Here is an 18411-nt window from a genome sequence, read left to right as displayed (position 1 = left end):
ACCCTTCCATATCTATCCGGACAATACGGGACGAGCACCCACTTCCTCCTCCCATCTCAACCGGAATGGATGTTCATGTGGGTGGGTTTGGTCTGAGGAAGAAGTGTGATTGGGTATAACACGAGGCGCAGCGAGTATCTCACCAAGCATGCAACCAACGTTATATGCACCTCTTGTTGTTGGGCGCTAATGATTACTTACGCTGACACGTAGGTTGGGGGCCGAGGAGTGTTTACCCTCTTGCAACGACTAGGTCAATATCCAGGTCGAACGCTTCGCCGTGGCTAAGAATGCATGATTGGTTCGCTCAACAAGTCGGAGGGCTGAGCCGCGAGCTGAGCGAGGTCTGTATAGAGGTATAGGGGTTCCAGGTTGTTGGGGACGTGGTGTGAGGTTGTCGAGTCAATTCAAGGACAGGGCGATTGATGGAAGTAAAGTTGAGGTCATCGAGAAGGCCCGGACAGTTGAAATGCTAGATTGATGCTGTGATGGGTAAGCTAGCGAGTAAATGGGCGCTCCAGAGGATGCGGTTGCATAAGAAGCGTATACTAGTGTTGTCGAGCAACGGTGATCCCTTGACGCGGAGTTATACCAGACTACGAGATCTTGATCTCCGAAATAGAGGCGTTTCGAAAATTCAGATGATGATCCGCTATCCTTCCAGGATAGCGGCGAAGAAGGCCGGACCGGACGAGCATGATTCCGAGACAAAAGCCCACGCTCAGACCCAGATCGAGTCCAACATGAGCGAGAGAAGAAACGATACGCGGCAAGCAGAGGCCGCTACAGGACAGGGAAAAAAACGCAGCGGAGAAAAGAAATATAAAAGGACAAAACGCGCTGGTTGGGGTGGAAAGCTCGGGGAGGCTGGGAAGGACCCGCGGTGGTTCCCAGAACTTCGAACACTGCTCAAGCCGTCTGCCCAGCGGACCGCAACTGCTTCAGCACATCCAGATCCTCCCATCCCAGCACCACCCTGCCCTGTTCGAACAACTCCCACAGCTCTTCAACCGACCCACCCTCTTCTCCCAGGACCCGACCGCCACCGCCCTCCTCCTCCTCCCCCATCCCCAGCCGCCCGCCGACCGCCACCGCACCGGCAACGAACGCCACAGCCAGCACAGCCCAGACCACGCCGTCCTCGGCCCTGGCGCAGCCCGGCGGCTGGCGGAACTCGATCGTGCCGGGGACGTCCACATCCATGTCATCGGGTCGCGGCGCCGACAGCAGGCCGGTCAGGTTCCACTTGTAGTTCTTGCCGCGGACGAAGTCGGCAGTCCGGCCCCGCGCCACCGCCAGCCTGGAGTCCCGCGTGACCAGGTTCATCACCTCGATGACGGGGCGGGTGTCGCCGGCCGCCTCGGCGGTGGCGGCCTCGGCGGCGGCGTCGAGCTTGGCGAGGCACTGCGCCAGCGACAGGCCGGCGAGCGCGGGGTTGATCTCGGCGCGGTTGGACCGTGCCCAGTGTGAGCCCGGGTCGCTTCGCCACGGGGGCATGAGCTGGTCGAGCGCGCGCTCGAAGTACAGGGCTGCTCGGGCGAGCGAGGCCACTTCGCCCGGCGACAGCGGGTCGGTGCGGGAGATGTGGACGTGGGTGGAGCATTGGGGTGAGGTGCTGAAGGCGAGGTCGCCTTTAGCGCTGTCGATGGCGTCGAAAATGCGGTGGAGATCCTCGTTCAGGGTGGAGATGGAGTCGGCGCCGTATACCGGCGAGACGAGCTCGACGCCATAGGTCCCTGGCAAATTTGCTGCGGTTAGCTATCCATGCAGATGGCAACGGAGTAACTGTATCAGAGGACTTACAAGGATTCTCCTGATCCTGGACAGACCGCTCGGGGACGATCTTCCACTCTTCGTACTTCTTGGATACTCCGACGCGGATGCAGACGCCGGCGTTTCTTAGCAGCTTGCTGAGGAATTCAGCGAGGTCGCCCCACGTGCGATGATTCCGCTTACAGCTCTCGAGCAGCACTTCAACCTCCACGCCAAACTGGAAAGACTGTGCTTGAGCCGTAGCCATGATGGAGGGACGAAAGGCACAAGGGCACCGATGGGCTCGGGATGCACTGAGGAATCGCTGGCTGGGAGTTAAGTGTAGAAAAGACGGACTGTTGAAACTTCGGTCACTGGATAAGAAGCGAAGGAATGATGGTTTGATCCCGGTGCTTTTATTCTTCAGATTGTAAAGTTGGAACCTGAACTTCGGACCCAGTGATCCCCTTCCTCCTGGATCATCATCCTCGCTACGCCAACGGCCATGTGAGTGATCGCGTTACGATCAGAGACCATGGTCATTGGATCCCAGCGGTTCCGTCTCACGCGAATTCTGCCTCACTCATTCAATGCGTTGTTGGCAACCGAGGCCGAAACAGCACGGCGATACGCCATACAAAGCAGCTGGGCGGGTTTCTTTGATGAGTCCTGTCGAGGACCTCCAACAACGTCTTTCGCCGTCCTCCGTTTCAAAGAGTAGAGGCTGCAACAGAGTAACGCCGAGGTCCCCATGGCCTGTCCACAATGGGTAGTGGAATCTTCCTTGGCTCATGAACTCATTGGCAAGCAAGGCCTCCATGAGTGATACACTGGTGGTCAAAGCCAACCGGCCAGCGTCACGCTAATGATCCTCCCATGTCGTCATCTTCTGATAACACAGTCTTTGAGACCAATGATCATCTATCCAGTACCGGTCTGGAAATAGTTGGGGCGACGGAAAGGGGACAAGAGGCTGGGCCGCGACCGACCCCTGAAGGCGCTTAACCACTGGCTGCCTTGCTGAGAATGGCCAACAAGGCTCTGGGGCACTCAGCCTTATGACTCACAGTATTCAGTGTGATAATGCTTGAGAGGATTCCAGTGTTCTCGGCGCCTCCGGGGAACCAGTTGAAGCAACCCGGCGGCCGAGACAGGATTGGAATGCCTTTGGTCTAGGCAAGAGGGTGTGAATGATCGATACCATACCCAATCATGAAGGCTGCACCAATCGTTCCTGGCGGCTGTCTCATCAGGTGATGGATTATCCCTTCTTGAGAAGCCGGCAGAGCCTCAAAGCGTCCTTTGGGGGGCCCCATTTCCAGCACATGCAGACCGTTGGTATCACGTCGAGACCTCGCCTGACAAGGAGTGACCCACGTGAAGGATTGACATGGCAGGCGTCCACCGCTAGTAAAGGCTTCCAGCGGTAGCGTGACCAGTTGAAGAACCCCCTCTTTGTGATGGTCACACAGGGCGTGTTGGTCGAAGTGCCCGTAAGCGCCGACACAGCACCAAGGCGGTGGAGACACGAGTGCTGAGCCTCAGGAACCAGCGGAGCGATGAAACATTAAGAGGACGAACTAACGGGGTGTTAGCCAACCCGGGGATCCGCCGTTTCTGAGGTTGCCGTCACTTCCTCGTTCCCGACAGGTGTCCCAAGGCCGAAGCCAAGCGTCTGGTTGCTGTGTCGCGAGGACCTCGGCCTGGCTGTCTTGGGAAGATTGGTTTTAGCAATAGGCGCGCAGTAGATGATTGGATCGATTCTACGTTCCTTCTGGAGACCATCATTGCGTCCATGGTTTCAGCAAGCGCAGGAGGAATCAGGTTTGGCCAAGTGCCACTTTCCCAGGTCAAGACTCTGAACAACTCAAATCTATCCAACTCAACTCAATCAAATCCAACGCAAATCAACGTAAATCGGCCCTATTGGCAATCAAATATAGCCCTGGATTTAAGTTGATTGAGTTGTCTATTTGCCAAGACCGTATATTGCCTGGCGCCTCGCAAGATGCCTCCTAGCCCAGCCTAGCCACTATAGCCACCGCTAACCGCCCTATTTTTCCCTATCTTCTAGGCTTAGCAATGTAAACGGAGCTAGTTATAAAGTCGCATCGCATTATATCATCTTTAACTGAGCCAACCAACTACCCTAGTAAGTGCTATAGCTATAGCTATACCTAAGACCTCTATAGGCCCCTTAATAGCTACGTTATACGGCTGTTCGAGCGTTCTAAACGTTGCTACATAGTTGGAAGCGCTAGCTAGCACTAACCTCAAAGAACTGCCTTATAGTTCTATCGCTAAATAGCTTAAGGTCGTACTACATAGTAAATAGTATATCCTAGAAGACTGGCTAGCTAAGAAAAGGCCCTAGAAGTTGTAGATCGCGAGCTATAGGAGCTTTCTTATCGAGGCTACTAATAGTAAGCTAGGAGAACCATCCTAGTATTGTAAATACTACAACAAGATCTTCAAAGCTATTACAACGAGTAGTACTATAGCCTATCTATCTATTGAATATAACTGCTATAACAATATAAAGGAATAGCTAGTAAAGAGACTAAAGCTATTAGTCTTATCATTATAGCGGGCTATAGCTACTAGCGCCCTAGTCGTCAAGCTAATAGCCAATTTAATTAAGGCGTTACTAGTTACCTAGATCGTTTATAACGACCTCTCTTTTATAGCTATTAAAGATATATACTTCTATAAGCTCCTTCGACTATTCAACTATAAGCTTTTTAAGTTTATTCCAATGTATAGTGATATAATATAGAATTGGATAGACTAGCGATACTACAAAGAGAAGGAAGCTATTAAAAAGACTTTAAATCTATAAGGTTTATTAAATATCTTTCTTTTAATATATAGACCTCGCTAAATTCGTATATACTCCTCGCTATAGTAGTCTACTTCGTAGATAGCTAGTTCGAGCTATAGACGAAGCTATTATAGATAGTTCAACTCTGTAGTTTATACTCTAGGATCGTATAAGCTATAGAGATTACAAAGGTCTTCAACGACTTCGATCTAGCCTAGGATATCGGCTTCTTCTAATGTAATAACATCTCCTTAAACGATATATATATTACAACGATCCTTAACTACATCTAGCCTAAGTTCCTACTATTAAAAAAGTAATAGCGACTTCGCTATCTTGGCTATATCGTCAACATCGTAGTAAAAGCCTTTATCGAAGCTTATACCTAAGAATAAGAAGAGGAGGGTACTAGGCCTATTTAAAAGCTTTACTATATTGTTCACTATATTCGCTATAGTCTATAACATTATAACACCTTCGTTAAGATAGCCTAGTTTAAATAAGCTAAAAGCGATATAGTAGACGAATTCAATACACTTTTAACTAAGCTAGAGGATATAGTTAGGCTACAGTTAATAGCGGATAACGATACTAGGTAGAACTCGGTCTTCCTAATAATCCAACGTACTATACAACTATAGGACTCTATAGACCTCTACTATATATAGTCTATAGCTAAGAAGGATAGGCTTCTATACAATAGTATCCTAACTAAATAGGATTAGTAAGCATTAGCTAATACCAAGGATATATTATAGCTATTCGCAACGATCACTAAGTTATTTAAGGGCAATAGACCTACTATACCTACTGTTGTTAGAACAATATACTTCCTACTCAACGAACTAAAGAAGAGGCTTAGCCTACCCTAGATAGCCACTATATCAGAGATACTATCGCTACCTATGCTATTATATAGACTATAACGCTAAGCTAGGCGACTATAGCAGTTAGAAGACTATAAGCTTGATCTTCTACCCTCCTAGCTATCGAATATACCCTTCTTACAAGCTATAACGGTTATAAACAACGAGCTAGCTCTAGAAGTACAATCTATTTAAAACAGCGTATAAATAGCAATTACAAAGCTCTAAGAATACATTAGCCTACTTAACGACTTACTAGCATACTAGATTACAATAATCTTATATCCTAGGTATAAGATTAGATAGATATAAAAGCACCTTCTAGAGGATAAGTATAAAAGCTATTTTACTACCTTTAAACAGTGTTTTTAGGAGTAATATAGCTATATAGAGCTTCTAGCTAAACCAGAGCCTTCTATTGAATATATAGGGTAGCTAAAGAGCTAAGGAAGTAACTACTTCCTTACGTCTCCCAACTACTACAAAGATACAAGCTATTACGAAAATAAGGTTAACAGCTACCTTACTAAGGCGCCTAGGTACATAGAAAAGCTATTAGAGTGGTAGATAGCGTATACTAGGCAATTCCTATAGCTCTCTAAGATAGCATTCGACTTCCTCTTAATCCTAGCTATATCTTCCAAATATAAGAGACTATTTAGCTACACTAAGCACTATATAAGCTATGAACGACACTCGCTTTATATAGATTTAATCAATATACTACAATGCTTAAAGAATTAGGTATAAAATAGGGAGTTCTAAAGCGTAGATATTCGTCGTCGACAGTGTTGATGTCTAGGCAGGGCGATAGCGATCTTAGCTATATATAGGAGGTCTGTGTAGGGTGTAGGCGATCTAGGATTATATAATCAATTGCTTAGTCAGAGAAAAAACAAAACTAGGCTCTCTCGATTTTATTGCATTTTTAAGCGATTCAGCCATTGCAAGTGCCATTGAGCTAGAGTGCTAGAGAGCTAGAGAGCCAGAGTGCCAGAGAGCTAGGCAGGGCATCGAAAAAGTGGGTAGGCAAAGGAAAAACAGGGGGGGGGGGGGCTGTTAAGGTTAGGGATATATATAGCGATTTACAAATATTTACGTCAATTCAATCAAATCCAAGCCAACTCAAATATCACTGCTATACACACAAATCAATCCAAATAGAGCCATATATTTGAGTTGTTTGAGTTGTTCGGAGTCTTGTCCCAGGTAGCTGAACGACGAGAGCCCATCAGCCGCAGTGAACTTACTTGAGACGAGGCCATCGCAGACAAGTAAATCTGCTAGCATTTTGAAATCATGAATCTTTGGCCTGAACCTTCTGAAATCCTCTTGCCGGGTCTCCCTTTGCCGGGATGCGGCAAGTTGCCGTTGAGGCATTTGGAGCTCGGGCAGCTCTTAGCCTGCTGCCCGCCGTTGCTCATCTCCTCTGTTCCATTGGCAGGTGGAAAAGACTGGGGAACTTGAGGGTAGCCGTTGCCGAAGCATTTGAGGCTGGGCAAGTACCAATCCAGACCCATGGGCCAACGTGTTTGTGTTTAAAATACCTACCTCAGCACCGAAAGGGAAAGCCAGGCAACGACTTACAAGGCACGCTGTCTTCCTGTTCTTCATTTTCAATCGACGCTGGCGGACCAATGGAACATGCAGCTGGCCACATGACTTGTGTAACTCGTCAGCGTCCATCCATAGTACCTCGGTAAGGTAGCTTCCTAACTTTTAGCTTGCAATGCTGAGGAGAGTTAAGAAGCAGGCGGAGCGCAGAGAGCCACAAATTGGGTTACACAAGCCAGTAAGGCGGCCCTCCTGGCGCGTTTTGCGGGCCGAAGCTAACGTAAAAACGGCGTGGGGCAGAAGCCCCTGTCGAGCTGTTTGGCGGTGCTCATCACGGCGGGGAGGGACAGGCTCAGAGGGCCAGCACTCGAGGCTCGCACTCGGGCACCGGCACAGTAGGTGGGTGCCTTGGGAGGTAAGCTGTCGATCACGCCCATGGACCCCGTAGGGCTGCTCGGTGCCAAGGCATTCGTGGCACTTCCATGGGCACCCTTGCAGTCTGACAAATGGGCGGCTGCCCCGCGAATTAGTGAACCGTAGTAAAACCCCGCCATCCCGTCCGCTCCAGCAACCCCGCCAAACACGCTCATCCCCCTTTCCCCATCCAAACAACCTGGTGCCTCCGGTAACCTCCAGCACAAACCTCGAACCTCACCAAAGAACCCAACCCCAAACTCCAAGCAGTCCGAGCTGGCCATGGGCAACGACCCCCACCATATCTCCTCGCTCGCGGACCTGGACGCGCTGGCCGCGGCCAACAAATACCTCATCCTGGACTTCTGGGCGGAGTGGTGCCCGCCGTGCAAGGCCATCGCGCCGCTCTTCGCCAAGCTGAGCGCCGAGCTGGCGTTGCCGGGCGCAGTGGCCTTCGGCAAGGTGGACGTGGACGAGGCGCCGGACGTGGCGGCCAAGTTCGGCGTGACGGCGATGCCGACCTTCATCGTGCTGACCGACGGCGAGGCCAAGGGGGTGCGCGTGGGCGCGGGCGCCGCCGTCGCCGGCGGCGGCGTCGTCACGGGCGACGAGGGCGAGGTGCGCCTGATCCGCGGCGCCGACCCGCGCAACCTCGTCGCGCTCGCCCACGAGCTCGTGCGCTTGGCCAAGGAGGAAGGCGTCGGGGCCGCTGCGGCCGAGTGAGGGGGTCATCGGAGCAGGTGGGCCTGTCTTTTCTTCCCTCCTCCCCTCTCGTAGTGATCTCTCCTTTTTCCTGCTTTGTTCTTTTTCTCCTTCGCCCTTGGGGCTGGAGACGGGGAGACAGAATCTCTGACGCGATAACAGACTGCTTAGGTACAGTACCCTGGATTTTTTTCGGCGACGAGGCGAGGAAACGGAATAAAGCGAGAGTCTTCGCGGTTTGCAATGCGGTAGTGACATGTAGTGGCGTTGGGATACCCTCAATTGTGCCTCCCAGCACTCGATGATGGTGTGCAACTGTGTGTCCAACACCCCGGACTGGCCGCACAGTCAACTCGCCATGCATGGTGGGCAGATTAGCGCCACAAAATGCCACGCTAGATTGTGTTTCATGTCGGTGGCCAAGTGGTATCGTACTCAAACGCCAAATTTCAACGGTATCGACCCTAAGAAGCCCCCCTATGCCGAGCTCCAAGATCCAAGCCAATCTAACCCGCGCCTGACATGAGATGCCATGGGAATAAGAACGCCATCCCAGATGCATTAGTCAACAAAAGCCCCCCTCGCGACGAGGAACAGCTCATGCTGCGAGTCCGCTGCCCCATGAACGCCCGGGCACAGCCCGACTCATCGTCCAGCTGACTGCCACAGGAATACCGGCGTTCTCCTGTTGCTAAGACGGTAAACGTCAAGACGGTAAACGCTCCCTCCGGTCCGCCGCCGGATCAGGGACCACGCCTGCCTCGTTCTCGGCACCACTATTGGCCTGGACCGAACCGGCGTCCGCGTCACCTCCACCCTGCAACACAGCCGAAGCCGGCAGCGACTTGCGCCTGCCAGCTTTCATATCACCGCCGGCAGCCGTAACAACGGACGACGGCACGGCGAGGCTGCGCCGTCTCGCGGTCCTTTCCGCCTCCTCCGTCGCCCCGCCGTCGGCTTCTTCTCTCTCATTATCATACGAACTGTCCGTCGGATGACGCGACTTGGACAGCGACGGCCGACTCCCGCCGCTCCGGGCGCGGGTGTTCGTCGTGGTGGTGGTGGTGGTGGTGGTGGTGGTGGGCCCCCCCTGCCCAGACGAGCTGGCCCTGAACCCCGGAATCCCCCGCCACCGGCCCAGGTTCCAGAACGACGACGACGACGACGACCCTTGCCCCGCAGAATCTGCCGGCGGCGGCGGTCTTCCCTCTTCGTTCGCCAGACGGAGCGTAAAACCCGGCGTCGGCGGCATAGTCGGTTGCTCCGGCCTCGAATCCCGCCTGTCCCTGGCTCGGTTCTTCTCATTTACTACCCGTATCGGAGTTCTTTCCGGAGAGCCATTGAACACGCGTGCGGTTGGGCTGCTCAAGGGGCTGCTGGCCCTGTGTCGGGCCGGTGACGCGCCGGCATGCGGATGCTTCCTCGCCTCGCCTGCCACGTTGTAGGCAGAGTTCAGCGACGCTGCGCTGGCCTTGGTTGGGCTGAGAGAGCGCTCGCTCCGGGCCGGCGTCCCGCCGCCGTTCGCCATAACGCCCGACCGCCGGTCGCCGCCCCCGTCCTCGATGCCCTGCCGCCAGCTCAGGATCCTCTCCGAGTGCGCCGCGATGGCGCCGCCTAGCTGGGGTGAGCCCATCGAGCCAGGGGCAGTCGGCTGGCTCAAGGAACCCCGCCTACTGTGGACGGTGCTGCCGGCGCTGGTCCGAGTCAGCACGCTGACGCTGCGACCGAGCCCGCCGCCGACGTAGCCGCTCCCGTGAGCTGCGAGCTTCCGGCTGAAGGTGCTGCCCGTTTCCCAGCTCTCGGCAACTCGGCGCTTGGAAAAAGCGCAGTCTTGCCTAAAAACCTTGATGATGCCCGTGTCGCCGGTTGTGACAATGATGTTGCCATCGTAGTGTGTTGATCTCGCAATGTACGCCGGGCTCGGCTCGGGCTTCTTGCACACCGACTCGGCCGGCGCCGTGGTCTGCGAGTCATGGGTGAGAGCAACCTGGCTCGCTGCGGCACTGGCGGCCTCCTCTAGGCTTTGAAGCACCACTGGCGGCGGGTTGCAAAGATCGTAGATCGGGTCGCCGCTCTGACCAAGTAGCATCCTCGTCTTGGTCGGCGCAAACAGGGCAGTGGTGACGATGTCGCCGTGAGCTTCGAAATACTCGCAGGCGGACTTGTCCTTGTCCTGGACGAGGGCATCACTGCCAGTCAAGCTCCAGACGAACGTCTTCCGATCCTCACTGCCACAGATGACGTACTTCCCGTCATCTGAGAACGTTGCCGCAATCTGGCTGCATAGGTTCTCGTGCCCCTTCAGCTTGACCTCGAGTGTTTTGTCCCGCAAGCTGTAGATCCGTATCCGGCTGTCGTTTGACGTGATGAGCACACGCACCTCCCCGGAGTTTACAGCATCAGCCGAGGCGAGAGACACGGAGGCAGAGCTGGGCCCTTGCTCTATCGGGCTCGGGGGCGGGATAACCATCGTTTGTATTCCAGTAATCTTGCTGCCCTTGGCATTCTTCCCCCTGGATGACCGCACGTGGATCTGGGAGCTCAGCTTCAAACCCTCCGTTTCGTAAAACATGCAGAGCCCGTTCAGCAGGCCTGCGATGGCCACCTTCCCATCAGGTGAGAAGGCGACAGCCGTGACGAGATCTGGTAGCTGAGCCGAAAATGCGACAGCCTTGTCGGGAATGCTCCAGACCCGAAGCATGGTGTCCAAGGAGCCGGCTAGAAAGAAACGGTCATCTCGCGGGTGGAAAGCCAGCCTCGTCACGAAGTCTTTGTGCTTGAACGTGCAGAGGCATTCCGACCTGCTCATGTGCCAGAGCCGGACCGTCTTGTCCATGGACGACGAGAGCAGGAAGTTGTTTTTGCTCCAGCTGAGGTCGAGGACCTCCCCAGTGTGGCCGCGGAATTCTTTCACCGGCTGGTCCCTGAACACAGGCGCGCTAAGCCTCTCTCCAGGACCGCCATCGGCAGCCTCCTCCTCCTCGTGAGCGCGGCGCTCTTCCGGCGTTGAAAGCACAGCCCACACTCTGACGACATGGTCACGGCCAGCCGTGGCAAGATACCTTCCGTCTTTGCTGAATTCCGTTGCCCAGATCGCGCCCCCGGTTCTTGTCGCTTTCCTGTCACCCGCGCCGGCAACGCTGATAGACACAACCGGCGCCTTGCTGGCGTCGGGGGTGGCGTCTCCGTCGGCTTCTGGCGGCCGTGTCCCAACCAACTCCTGGGCGAGAAACATGCGATTGAACTCCCGGGTCCTCTTGTTGCTCGCTCGGGTCCGGATGTACCTTGGCGGTTCTTTGTGGTGTGGCACGTAACCGCCGCCGACTATTGGGCTGTTGAGAGCCTGGCTAAACACGCGGGCGTTAATGCCGTCCATGCGCGCCTCGCTTCCCAGCTCTGAGTCCGAGTCCACATCGCCTAGCTCTTTCTTCCGGCCGCCGCGAATGCTTAGCCTGCTCAGAAAAGAGCCCCCCTTCTTGCTGTAGCCGGGCGCGGACCGTTAGCGATCTGACCCTGACTAGGTGTCCCAACAATTTTCCGAGCCCCTACCTCTTGTCCTTGGTCACGTCGCTTATTGGTACAACATTTCTGGAGAGCTCCGAACTCGCGCGGGCCAGTCCTTCGGCCATCTGGGTCAGACGATGGGGGATCGATGGTTCGGTGCTCTTCCGCAGAAGGATTTGCTGGACAGCATCGCATTAGCCACGAGCCCACTCCAGACGTACGGGACCAGGGGGCGACCGGAAGGGAGCAACTGCGGCGGACTCACCTGCGACAGCGGGTCGATGGCAGAGTTCGAGCCAGGCGTGTGGGCCAGGGCAGGACGAGCTATGCGAGCGTCGCTGCCGTCGCCGTTGCTAGCATCTGCAACTTCATTGGCATTGGCGGCCTTTCCTGGGTCCCCTTCCACATCCGTCGCTCGGCTCTTCTCTTTCGGCGCGGTGCTGGTGCTGTTGCGCGACGGTCTGGCGGGGCTTTTTGCGCCAGGGCTCCGGGAATGGGATTGTGACGTCGTCGAGGCTTGGCTCCGGGTGCCTGCTGCCAATGCATGAGCTCGCGAACTGGCCGGGATCCACAAAACCAAGGACGGATACGCGTATCCAGCGAGGGCGCCGCCACACAGCGGTACTCCCCTGGAAAAGGAGGCGCAGTCGGAGGCTCGGAGCCTTGCGCGCACCAATGCACCAATTCAGCCAGCAAGGGCGCAGCTGACCCTCCCGTCTGTTAACGCTTACCTTGGGCATCAAGAGAGCCGGGGGACCTCGGCAGAGACCTCGATGACGGCGGCGTGTTGGGGATCCTCGGCGGCGAAGAAGGCCGGGTGCTGCTGCGGGTTGCATCGTGCTCCTGCTGCTGCTGCTGCGCGAGCGCGGGCGCCGCGGCCTTTATTGTCGACCAGATTCCGGTCATCACCGCCGCAAGCCCGACACACGTGAGCCTGGGCCACACCGCCAATAACTGCCAGGAAGTCAGCGTTTGTGCAACCACAGCCCTGGCAGCTGCGAGGAAAAGTCCGAGGCGGAGCCGCAGTGAGGCTCTCGGGTTCTGGAAAGGACCCGACTGCCGGCAGCACGCGACGTGCTTGTGTGGTTCCCCCGGGCCCTGCAATGTTTGCAGTTAACGATTGGCTGACGGGCGGGCCCAGGGGCGCTCCACTTATGCGAGCTTAGGCCTTGGCTCCCGAGGAAAGCGAAAGTGACGTGAGCAACTCTGAATGGAAGCGATCATCTCCCGCCACCGGACGATCGTATTACTCGCATATACAGGAGATATAACTCTATAGGTTCGGTAAAGCTCGATGATGTATTCGGCTTCCATCGACAGGGCTGAGAGAGCAAATGCGGAACCGGATGGGTGCTGCCGTTTCCTTCCCTGCTTTGACGCGATTTTGCAGTTGCATCATCGACCATCGTCTGCGTAGTGCTAAGTTACGTTAGTGCGTGTCGTGTAATAACATTACCGTGTTCGGATGGCTCAGGACATTCCGGGCATGTGACGCCGTACGGGTTCCGTGGGTGCCGGGAATCATGGGGCGACATCTGCGCCGACACGGCGTAGTGTCCGAGCGATGAACCTTTCCCGGCAGGAGCAGAAAAGGAAGACGCCAAAATTCCGCTTTTGGGGGAGGGGGAGCCGGCAATCGCCGCAGCGGTGCAACATCCACTGCCGGGGTCTGGACTCGTGTACTGCGTAATTGAGTCGGATGGCTCGGATCTTTGCACACCGGAACAGCCGCTTGGCATGCAAGCCAACAAGCAACAGGACAAACTGTCGTCTGCTGCTTCATAACACTGTCGTCCCTTCTGCCGAATTATCTGCCGCTACCGCACCTTCTATATCCCCCTCTTCATCTTCATCCTCGTCCAGGTCGAACATGGGATACGTCAGGATCGCCGCAATGCCGCCTAACGCCTCCAACCGCTTCCCGCTCTCGTGGTCACTGCTGAGCAGTCTCGCCTCGCCGCCGTCCGCCTTGACCTTGTCGACCAGCGCAACGTACTTCTTGCGCGTCGCGACATCCATGCTCCGGAAGAACGCGTTGTTGACGAGCAGCACGCCCCCGCCCCGGCCGACCGCGCCCTCGGCGACGGCCTTCTCGACCGGCTTGGTGCCGTACCACGCCTTTCCGTCGTCTTTGCGCAGGCGTTCGTAAAACTGGTCCATCAGGTTCGTCTCGGTGGTGAAGCGGGTGTCGTGCATCGTCTTCTTCACCTCGGGGCTCCTCAGCACCTCGTTGAGGCTGTGCACGTGGCCGGTGCTCGAGTGCACCACCACGGCCTCCTTCGCCATCCGCTGCAGCGTCTTGTCCCCCGTACGCGCAGCCTCCGACTGCATGTATGCGCGGAAGTCCTGAGCGACGAAGCCCGGGCTGGCGAGGAGCAGCGTCCGGGGCTGGCTGAAGTCGACGTTGCTGCGCAGGTTGGACAGCGTCTTCTCGTAGAATGCCGCCATCCCGCCCGACGCCTCCTTCGCCGATGACCGTTTCTTCGGTATTGAGCTCTCGACCCGCTGCTTGACGATGGTTCGGAAATCGGTGATCAGGCAGATGTTGGCAAGGCCCTCGTGCATGACCACGGCGACGATGGCCTCGGGCCGGTCCTCGCTCAGCGCCTCTTTCAACGTCTGCAGCGCCACCGAGTCCCAGCCCGCGCTCTTCCATATTGTGAACTTTATGTCGGCTTTCTCGTACTTCAGCGTGATCGTGTGATGCTGCCCGACGCTGACCCAGTCGTTCTCGTTGACCACGGTGCCCGAGACCTTGAGCTCCGACGCGAGCGGGTCGAAGAAGGTCGACTTGACCTTGATGGACAGGTTCGTACGTACGCTCTTGCCGACAGTCGAGCCGGTGGCTGTTGTCATGGTGACCTTGCGGAGCGCGGGCGCGTGGATCACGTCGCCGACGGCGATCAGGTTGTTGGCGTGCCACATGTCTTCGGGCTCGACAATCAGCAGGGAGACGCCGGCGTCCTCGTCGATGGCCTCGACGGTCTGCCTTTTTGAAGCGAACCGCATCTTGTATGAAAGCTACTGCAGATATTCGGGAACGGCCTAGTGTTCTGCAGCCGGCTTTGCCGCTGGTAGAGAAAGCTGGGAGCCGAAACGGAAGCGTGGTGTTGATGGCGGGGTGAAGCGATCATGGTTGGCGGTATTTGCAGCGGGGTTAAGGTACTTGGTAAGGTAATGGCAACCCGACCTTGGTGGGGTCCTGAACGGTACTACCTACCTAGTAGTGCTCTTTAGGAGGTTGGCCAAGGTCAGTCACTTTTGACCAAGCAGTCTAGAGAGGTTGAAAGAATTATTTCATCCTCTGGCAGTTGCATTGACAAATGGATAATTCCTCTAACTTGAGCTGGTCGTGCACGAAAATGGATGTAGGTGCGCATATGCTGAGACCACGACTTCATCTGTCAACTCGCCCAGTGAGAGCCCTTTCCGCATATTATTGCGTCTCCGCCAAGGCAACGATAATGATGCCCGGAACTGTGTTCCTTGGCCCTGACGCCTCATATCTTCATGGTTTCCAAATCCTGCACGCAAAACCCAGTTGCTTCAAGTAGTCAACTTACCTTACCTACCTACCTACCTCGTTAACTTGTAGGTTCTTTTTCCGAACCAAGAGCGCCTGCTCCGCAAGGATATCTATCCAAGGTCGGGAGATCCACGCAAGAGGAATGGGACGGCCCGAAAGCCCTCGGGAAGGCAGCCATAGGTGGGGAGGTAAGGCTGACGACAGGGCCCGAGCAGGGGTTCCGAATGGAGCCCATCCACTCTGCGGGAGGTTGTCCGGTGGGGGTTGACTGCGTTGTGGGGGAGGGCACCCGGCATTCCCAGGCCAGCTTTGACTCAATCCTCCATTTTGCACATCAGGTCTGCCCGTGAGACGCTCATAGCCCACGAAACAAACTCGTCCCCATTCAAGTGCGCCATTGGATACTCCCGCCATTGGTCCTCGGTGGCAGCATTCATGGTCCGCCCGGCGGCAGTCGCGGCGTCACAGCAGCAGCCGATTGGCGCCTGGAACAACACGTGTGTGTGGTGCCAGGCTGCTTGGCTGCAGGATGCAACATAGTGGAGCTGTTCGCAGCTGGCGAGGCCGTTGCAGCGAACGACCGAGCCAAGCACTGGGGCGGGAAGGATGACGGGACAGGCGTCTTGTGCACCAACAGGCACCCATCAGTGCGGCGGTGTGCATGCAGCTTTGTGAGACTCAGTCTGGGAAATGGGGATAAGGAAGGGTCTCGGACTGCTGCCTCGCAGGTTGTCGATTCACGTCGCTCTTCGGGCAGGTTGCAATATCTGCAGGCTACAGTTGATCCGAACTGGCCTTGCTTTGCCTCTTTTCTTCCTGTCACCAAGAGCTCTCAACACCACCACCGCCGGGTTATTTTTTATAGCTGATAAAACTCTGGCCATCAACGCAGCACGAACTGGCGTTGACTGACTCGCGATCTGAGTTGGCCAGACCGCCATGAACAGCATAGTAGCGCTGGCGGGCACGTCGCTGCTCAAGTCGGAGAACAGCGCATCGGTCCAGGACCTCGAGCAGCGCATTCCCGGCTTCTCTGTGCTGCGCGACTTTTTCAAAAAATGGCTGAGACTCGACCTCACAACGGTGCTCACGGTTGCCGCCTTGATGGGGGCGGCATCGACTGGCGCGCAGAGCCTGCAGGAAACGGGGTCCAAGATCTACTGGTGGATCGTCCGCTTCCTGACGGCCTCGATCTCCATCGCAGGAAACGACCGGCTCAACCGTGAAGTGCTCAACTGGCTGGGCGCCCATGTGCTCCTGAAGAATGGCACGCGTATTCTGACGGCCAACTCGGAAACGATACGGAACGACGCCTGGTCCTATCGCCGCGTGTCCCAAGAGCGGAACGACTACCACCACGAAAAGCGGATGCCGGTCCAGTACCTGCCGACATTCGGCACCACGTGGTTCATCCACCAGCGCAATGTTTTCATGGTTCGCCGCATTCTGACGGGCAGCTCCCACTACCACAGCTCGTGGACTAGGACGCCAGACGAGTATGCCGGGGCGCCTGAGGGCGACGAACCGCTCGTTGTGATGTGCCTGGGGCGATCGGTCGAACCCATCAAGCGCTTTCTGAACACGTGCCGTGAGTTTGCCGACAAGCAGCGCGAGGCGTACATCACGGTCCGTACTAGCAAGCGGACCTACGATGAAACGTGGGATACGACCATTCTCCGACCGCTGCGGCCGCTCGAGACGGTGCACTTTGACGAGGAGACCAAGAAAGCCCTGGTTGCGGACATCGAGAACTACCTGGACGTCAACACGCGCAGGTTCTACAACCGTCGCGGCATCCCGTACCGGCGAGGGTTCCTCCTGCACGGGCCCCCGGGCACCGGCAAGACGTCGCTTTCTCTCGCGCTGGCTGGCAGATTCGGACTGGAACTGTACTTGCTCCACATGCCAAGTGTCCGCGACGACTCTGTCCTCGAGAAGCTCTTCACAGCGCTTCCTCCGCGGTGTCTTGTGCTGCTTGAAGATATCGACGCTGTTGGAATCAAGCGCCGCGCCCGCAAGAACCTTAAGGACGACAGCAGCGACGACAGCGACAAGGATGACGACAAGGATGATTCCGATAGCGACAACGACCGGGGGAGATCTAGTTGCACGCTTTCCGGGCTCTTGAACGTCATCGACGGAGTCGCGTCTCAGGAAGGCCGAATCGTCCTGATGACCTCCAACTTTGCTGAAAAGCTTGACAAGGCCTTGGTGCGTCCCGGTCGGGTCGACAAGATGATCTACCTGGGTCACATTTCGCAGCGCAGCGCCGAGCTCATGTTCTTGCGCATGTATGGTCCTGATGCGGATGGCGCAGCCCCAGCAGACAGGACAGTGCAGCTTCCCGAAGATCAGCTACAGCAGCTGGCGCTCGAGTTCAGCAAGAACATCCCAGACCAAGTGTTCACCCCCGCGCAGGTTCAGGGCTACCTGCTCAACTATCGTGATTCCCCACTGCAAGCTGTGGCCAACATCGGAAATTGGGTAAAAGAGGAAGTCCAGCTGATCGAGGCCGCAAAGGCGAAGGAGCGGAGGGCAGCCGAGGCCAGAAAGAAGAAGAGGAGGGAGAGGAGGCTTAGGAAGGCGGCCAAACTTGCCGAGGCGATGCGGGATTTTGACTCGAGCGACGAACTCGAGCAGCTGCGGCAGAAGATGGAGAGGAAAAAGAAGAGGAAACAAATGCAGGAAAACGCCGGGGCTGAGCCTGCGGGCGCAGGGGCGGATGATGCCGACACCGGGTCGCCCGAACAGCCCGGCAGCGACAAGGTCGTCAACGGCGAGATGTCCAACGGACTCGCGATGGACGGTCCTGCGGTTGCAAATACCGTGAAGGAAGAAGGGTCTGTTGTGGCCGACGGAAACGATGGTGACGAAAATGTGGGCACCGTCAACGGAGATGGCCCTGCTTCGGAGGATCTTGAGACAGTCCGCAACGGCGCTTCCAGGGAGCTCTAGGAACACCAAACGAGGATTGGAGCCAATCAAACGGGGAGGACGGTAGTAGGCTTCTTTGCATTGTGCAACTCAGATCGAGGCATGGTGTAGCGAACAGTTAGGGAGTGTCATGTATTAATTTAATGAATTGCTCTCGCCGAAAGTGTCAACGCAAGGCCGCCAGTTGCAGTTGCCCTTGAGAATCTGACAGGTAGACAGAGATATGGTGCAACAATCTAGGCCCGGTCCTGCAAAGCAACTCCCGTCTCCATCTTTCCTTCCGTTACGGACTTTTTGACGCAGAGGGTCCTCTTGGCAAGAATCCCCGCACTCCTTCC

General features: G+C 55.8%; 6 protein-coding genes across 6 annotated transcripts; 3 read left to right on the top strand and 3 right to left on the bottom strand.

The window, feature by feature from the left end:
- Nucleotides 1–909: 909 nt before the first annotated feature.
- THITE_122276 (uncharacterized protein) lies at nucleotides 910–2020 on the bottom strand (the record flags this gene model as incomplete). Its single annotated transcript, XM_003655963.1, has 2 exons — nucleotides 910–1736; nucleotides 1804–2020. The coding sequence occupies 2 exons, from the start codon at nucleotides 2018–2020 to the stop codon at nucleotides 910–912; spliced, it is 1044 nt and encodes a 347-aa protein (XP_003656011.1).
- A 4013-nt stretch (nucleotides 2021–6033) lies between these two features.
- Nucleotides 6034–6183, top strand: THITE_2053250 (uncharacterized protein; the record flags this gene model as incomplete). The annotated part of the gene is made up of 1 exon (XM_003655962.1): nucleotides 6034–6183. A coding segment is annotated over one exon (150 nt), but the record flags the coding sequence as incomplete, so codon positions are not given.
- Nucleotides 6184–7542: 1359 nt separating this feature from the next.
- THITE_2120363 (uncharacterized protein) lies at nucleotides 7543–8591 on the top strand. Its single transcript, XM_003655961.1, has one exon. It carries the CDS (start codon nucleotides 7690–7692, stop codon nucleotides 8128–8130), a length of 441 nt encoding a protein of 146 aa, XP_003656009.1. The 5' UTR covers nucleotides 7543–7689; the 3' UTR covers nucleotides 8131–8591.
- On the bottom strand, nucleotides 8592–12668 carry THITE_2120360 (uncharacterized protein). Its single transcript, XM_003655960.1, has 4 exons — nucleotides 12345–12668; nucleotides 11879–12147; nucleotides 11659–11792; nucleotides 8592–11588 (listed from the first exon to the last, which is right to left on the bottom strand). Exons 1-4 carry the CDS (start codon nucleotides 12517–12519, stop codon nucleotides 8816–8818), a joined length of 3351 nt encoding a protein of 1116 aa, XP_003656008.1. The 5' UTR covers nucleotides 12520–12668; the 3' UTR covers nucleotides 8592–8815.
- A 537-nt stretch (nucleotides 12669–13205) lies between these two features.
- On the bottom strand, nucleotides 13206–14971 carry THITE_2120357 (uncharacterized protein). Its single transcript, XM_003655959.1, has one exon. It carries the CDS (start codon nucleotides 14620–14622, stop codon nucleotides 13393–13395), a length of 1230 nt encoding a protein of 409 aa, XP_003656007.1. The 5' UTR covers nucleotides 14623–14971; the 3' UTR covers nucleotides 13206–13392.
- Nucleotides 14972–15978: 1007 nt separating this feature from the next.
- Nucleotides 15979–18269, top strand: THITE_2120356 (uncharacterized protein). Its single transcript, XM_003655958.1, has one exon. It carries the CDS (start codon nucleotides 16079–16081, stop codon nucleotides 18092–18094), a length of 2016 nt encoding a protein of 671 aa, XP_003656006.1. The 5' UTR covers nucleotides 15979–16078; the 3' UTR covers nucleotides 18095–18269.
- The last annotated feature ends 142 nt before the right edge of the window (nucleotides 18270–18411 follow it).

This window comes from Thermothielavioides terrestris, chromosome 4 (assembly GCF_000226115.1).
Source record: "Thermothielavioides terrestris NRRL 8126 chromosome 4, complete sequence".
Classification (NCBI taxonomy): Eukaryota; Fungi; Ascomycota; class Sordariomycetes; order Sordariales; family Chaetomiaceae; genus Thermothielavioides; species Thermothielavioides terrestris.
The sequence above is the reverse complement of the archived record's forward strand: the minus strand, read 5'-3'. Positions and strand labels throughout refer to the sequence as shown.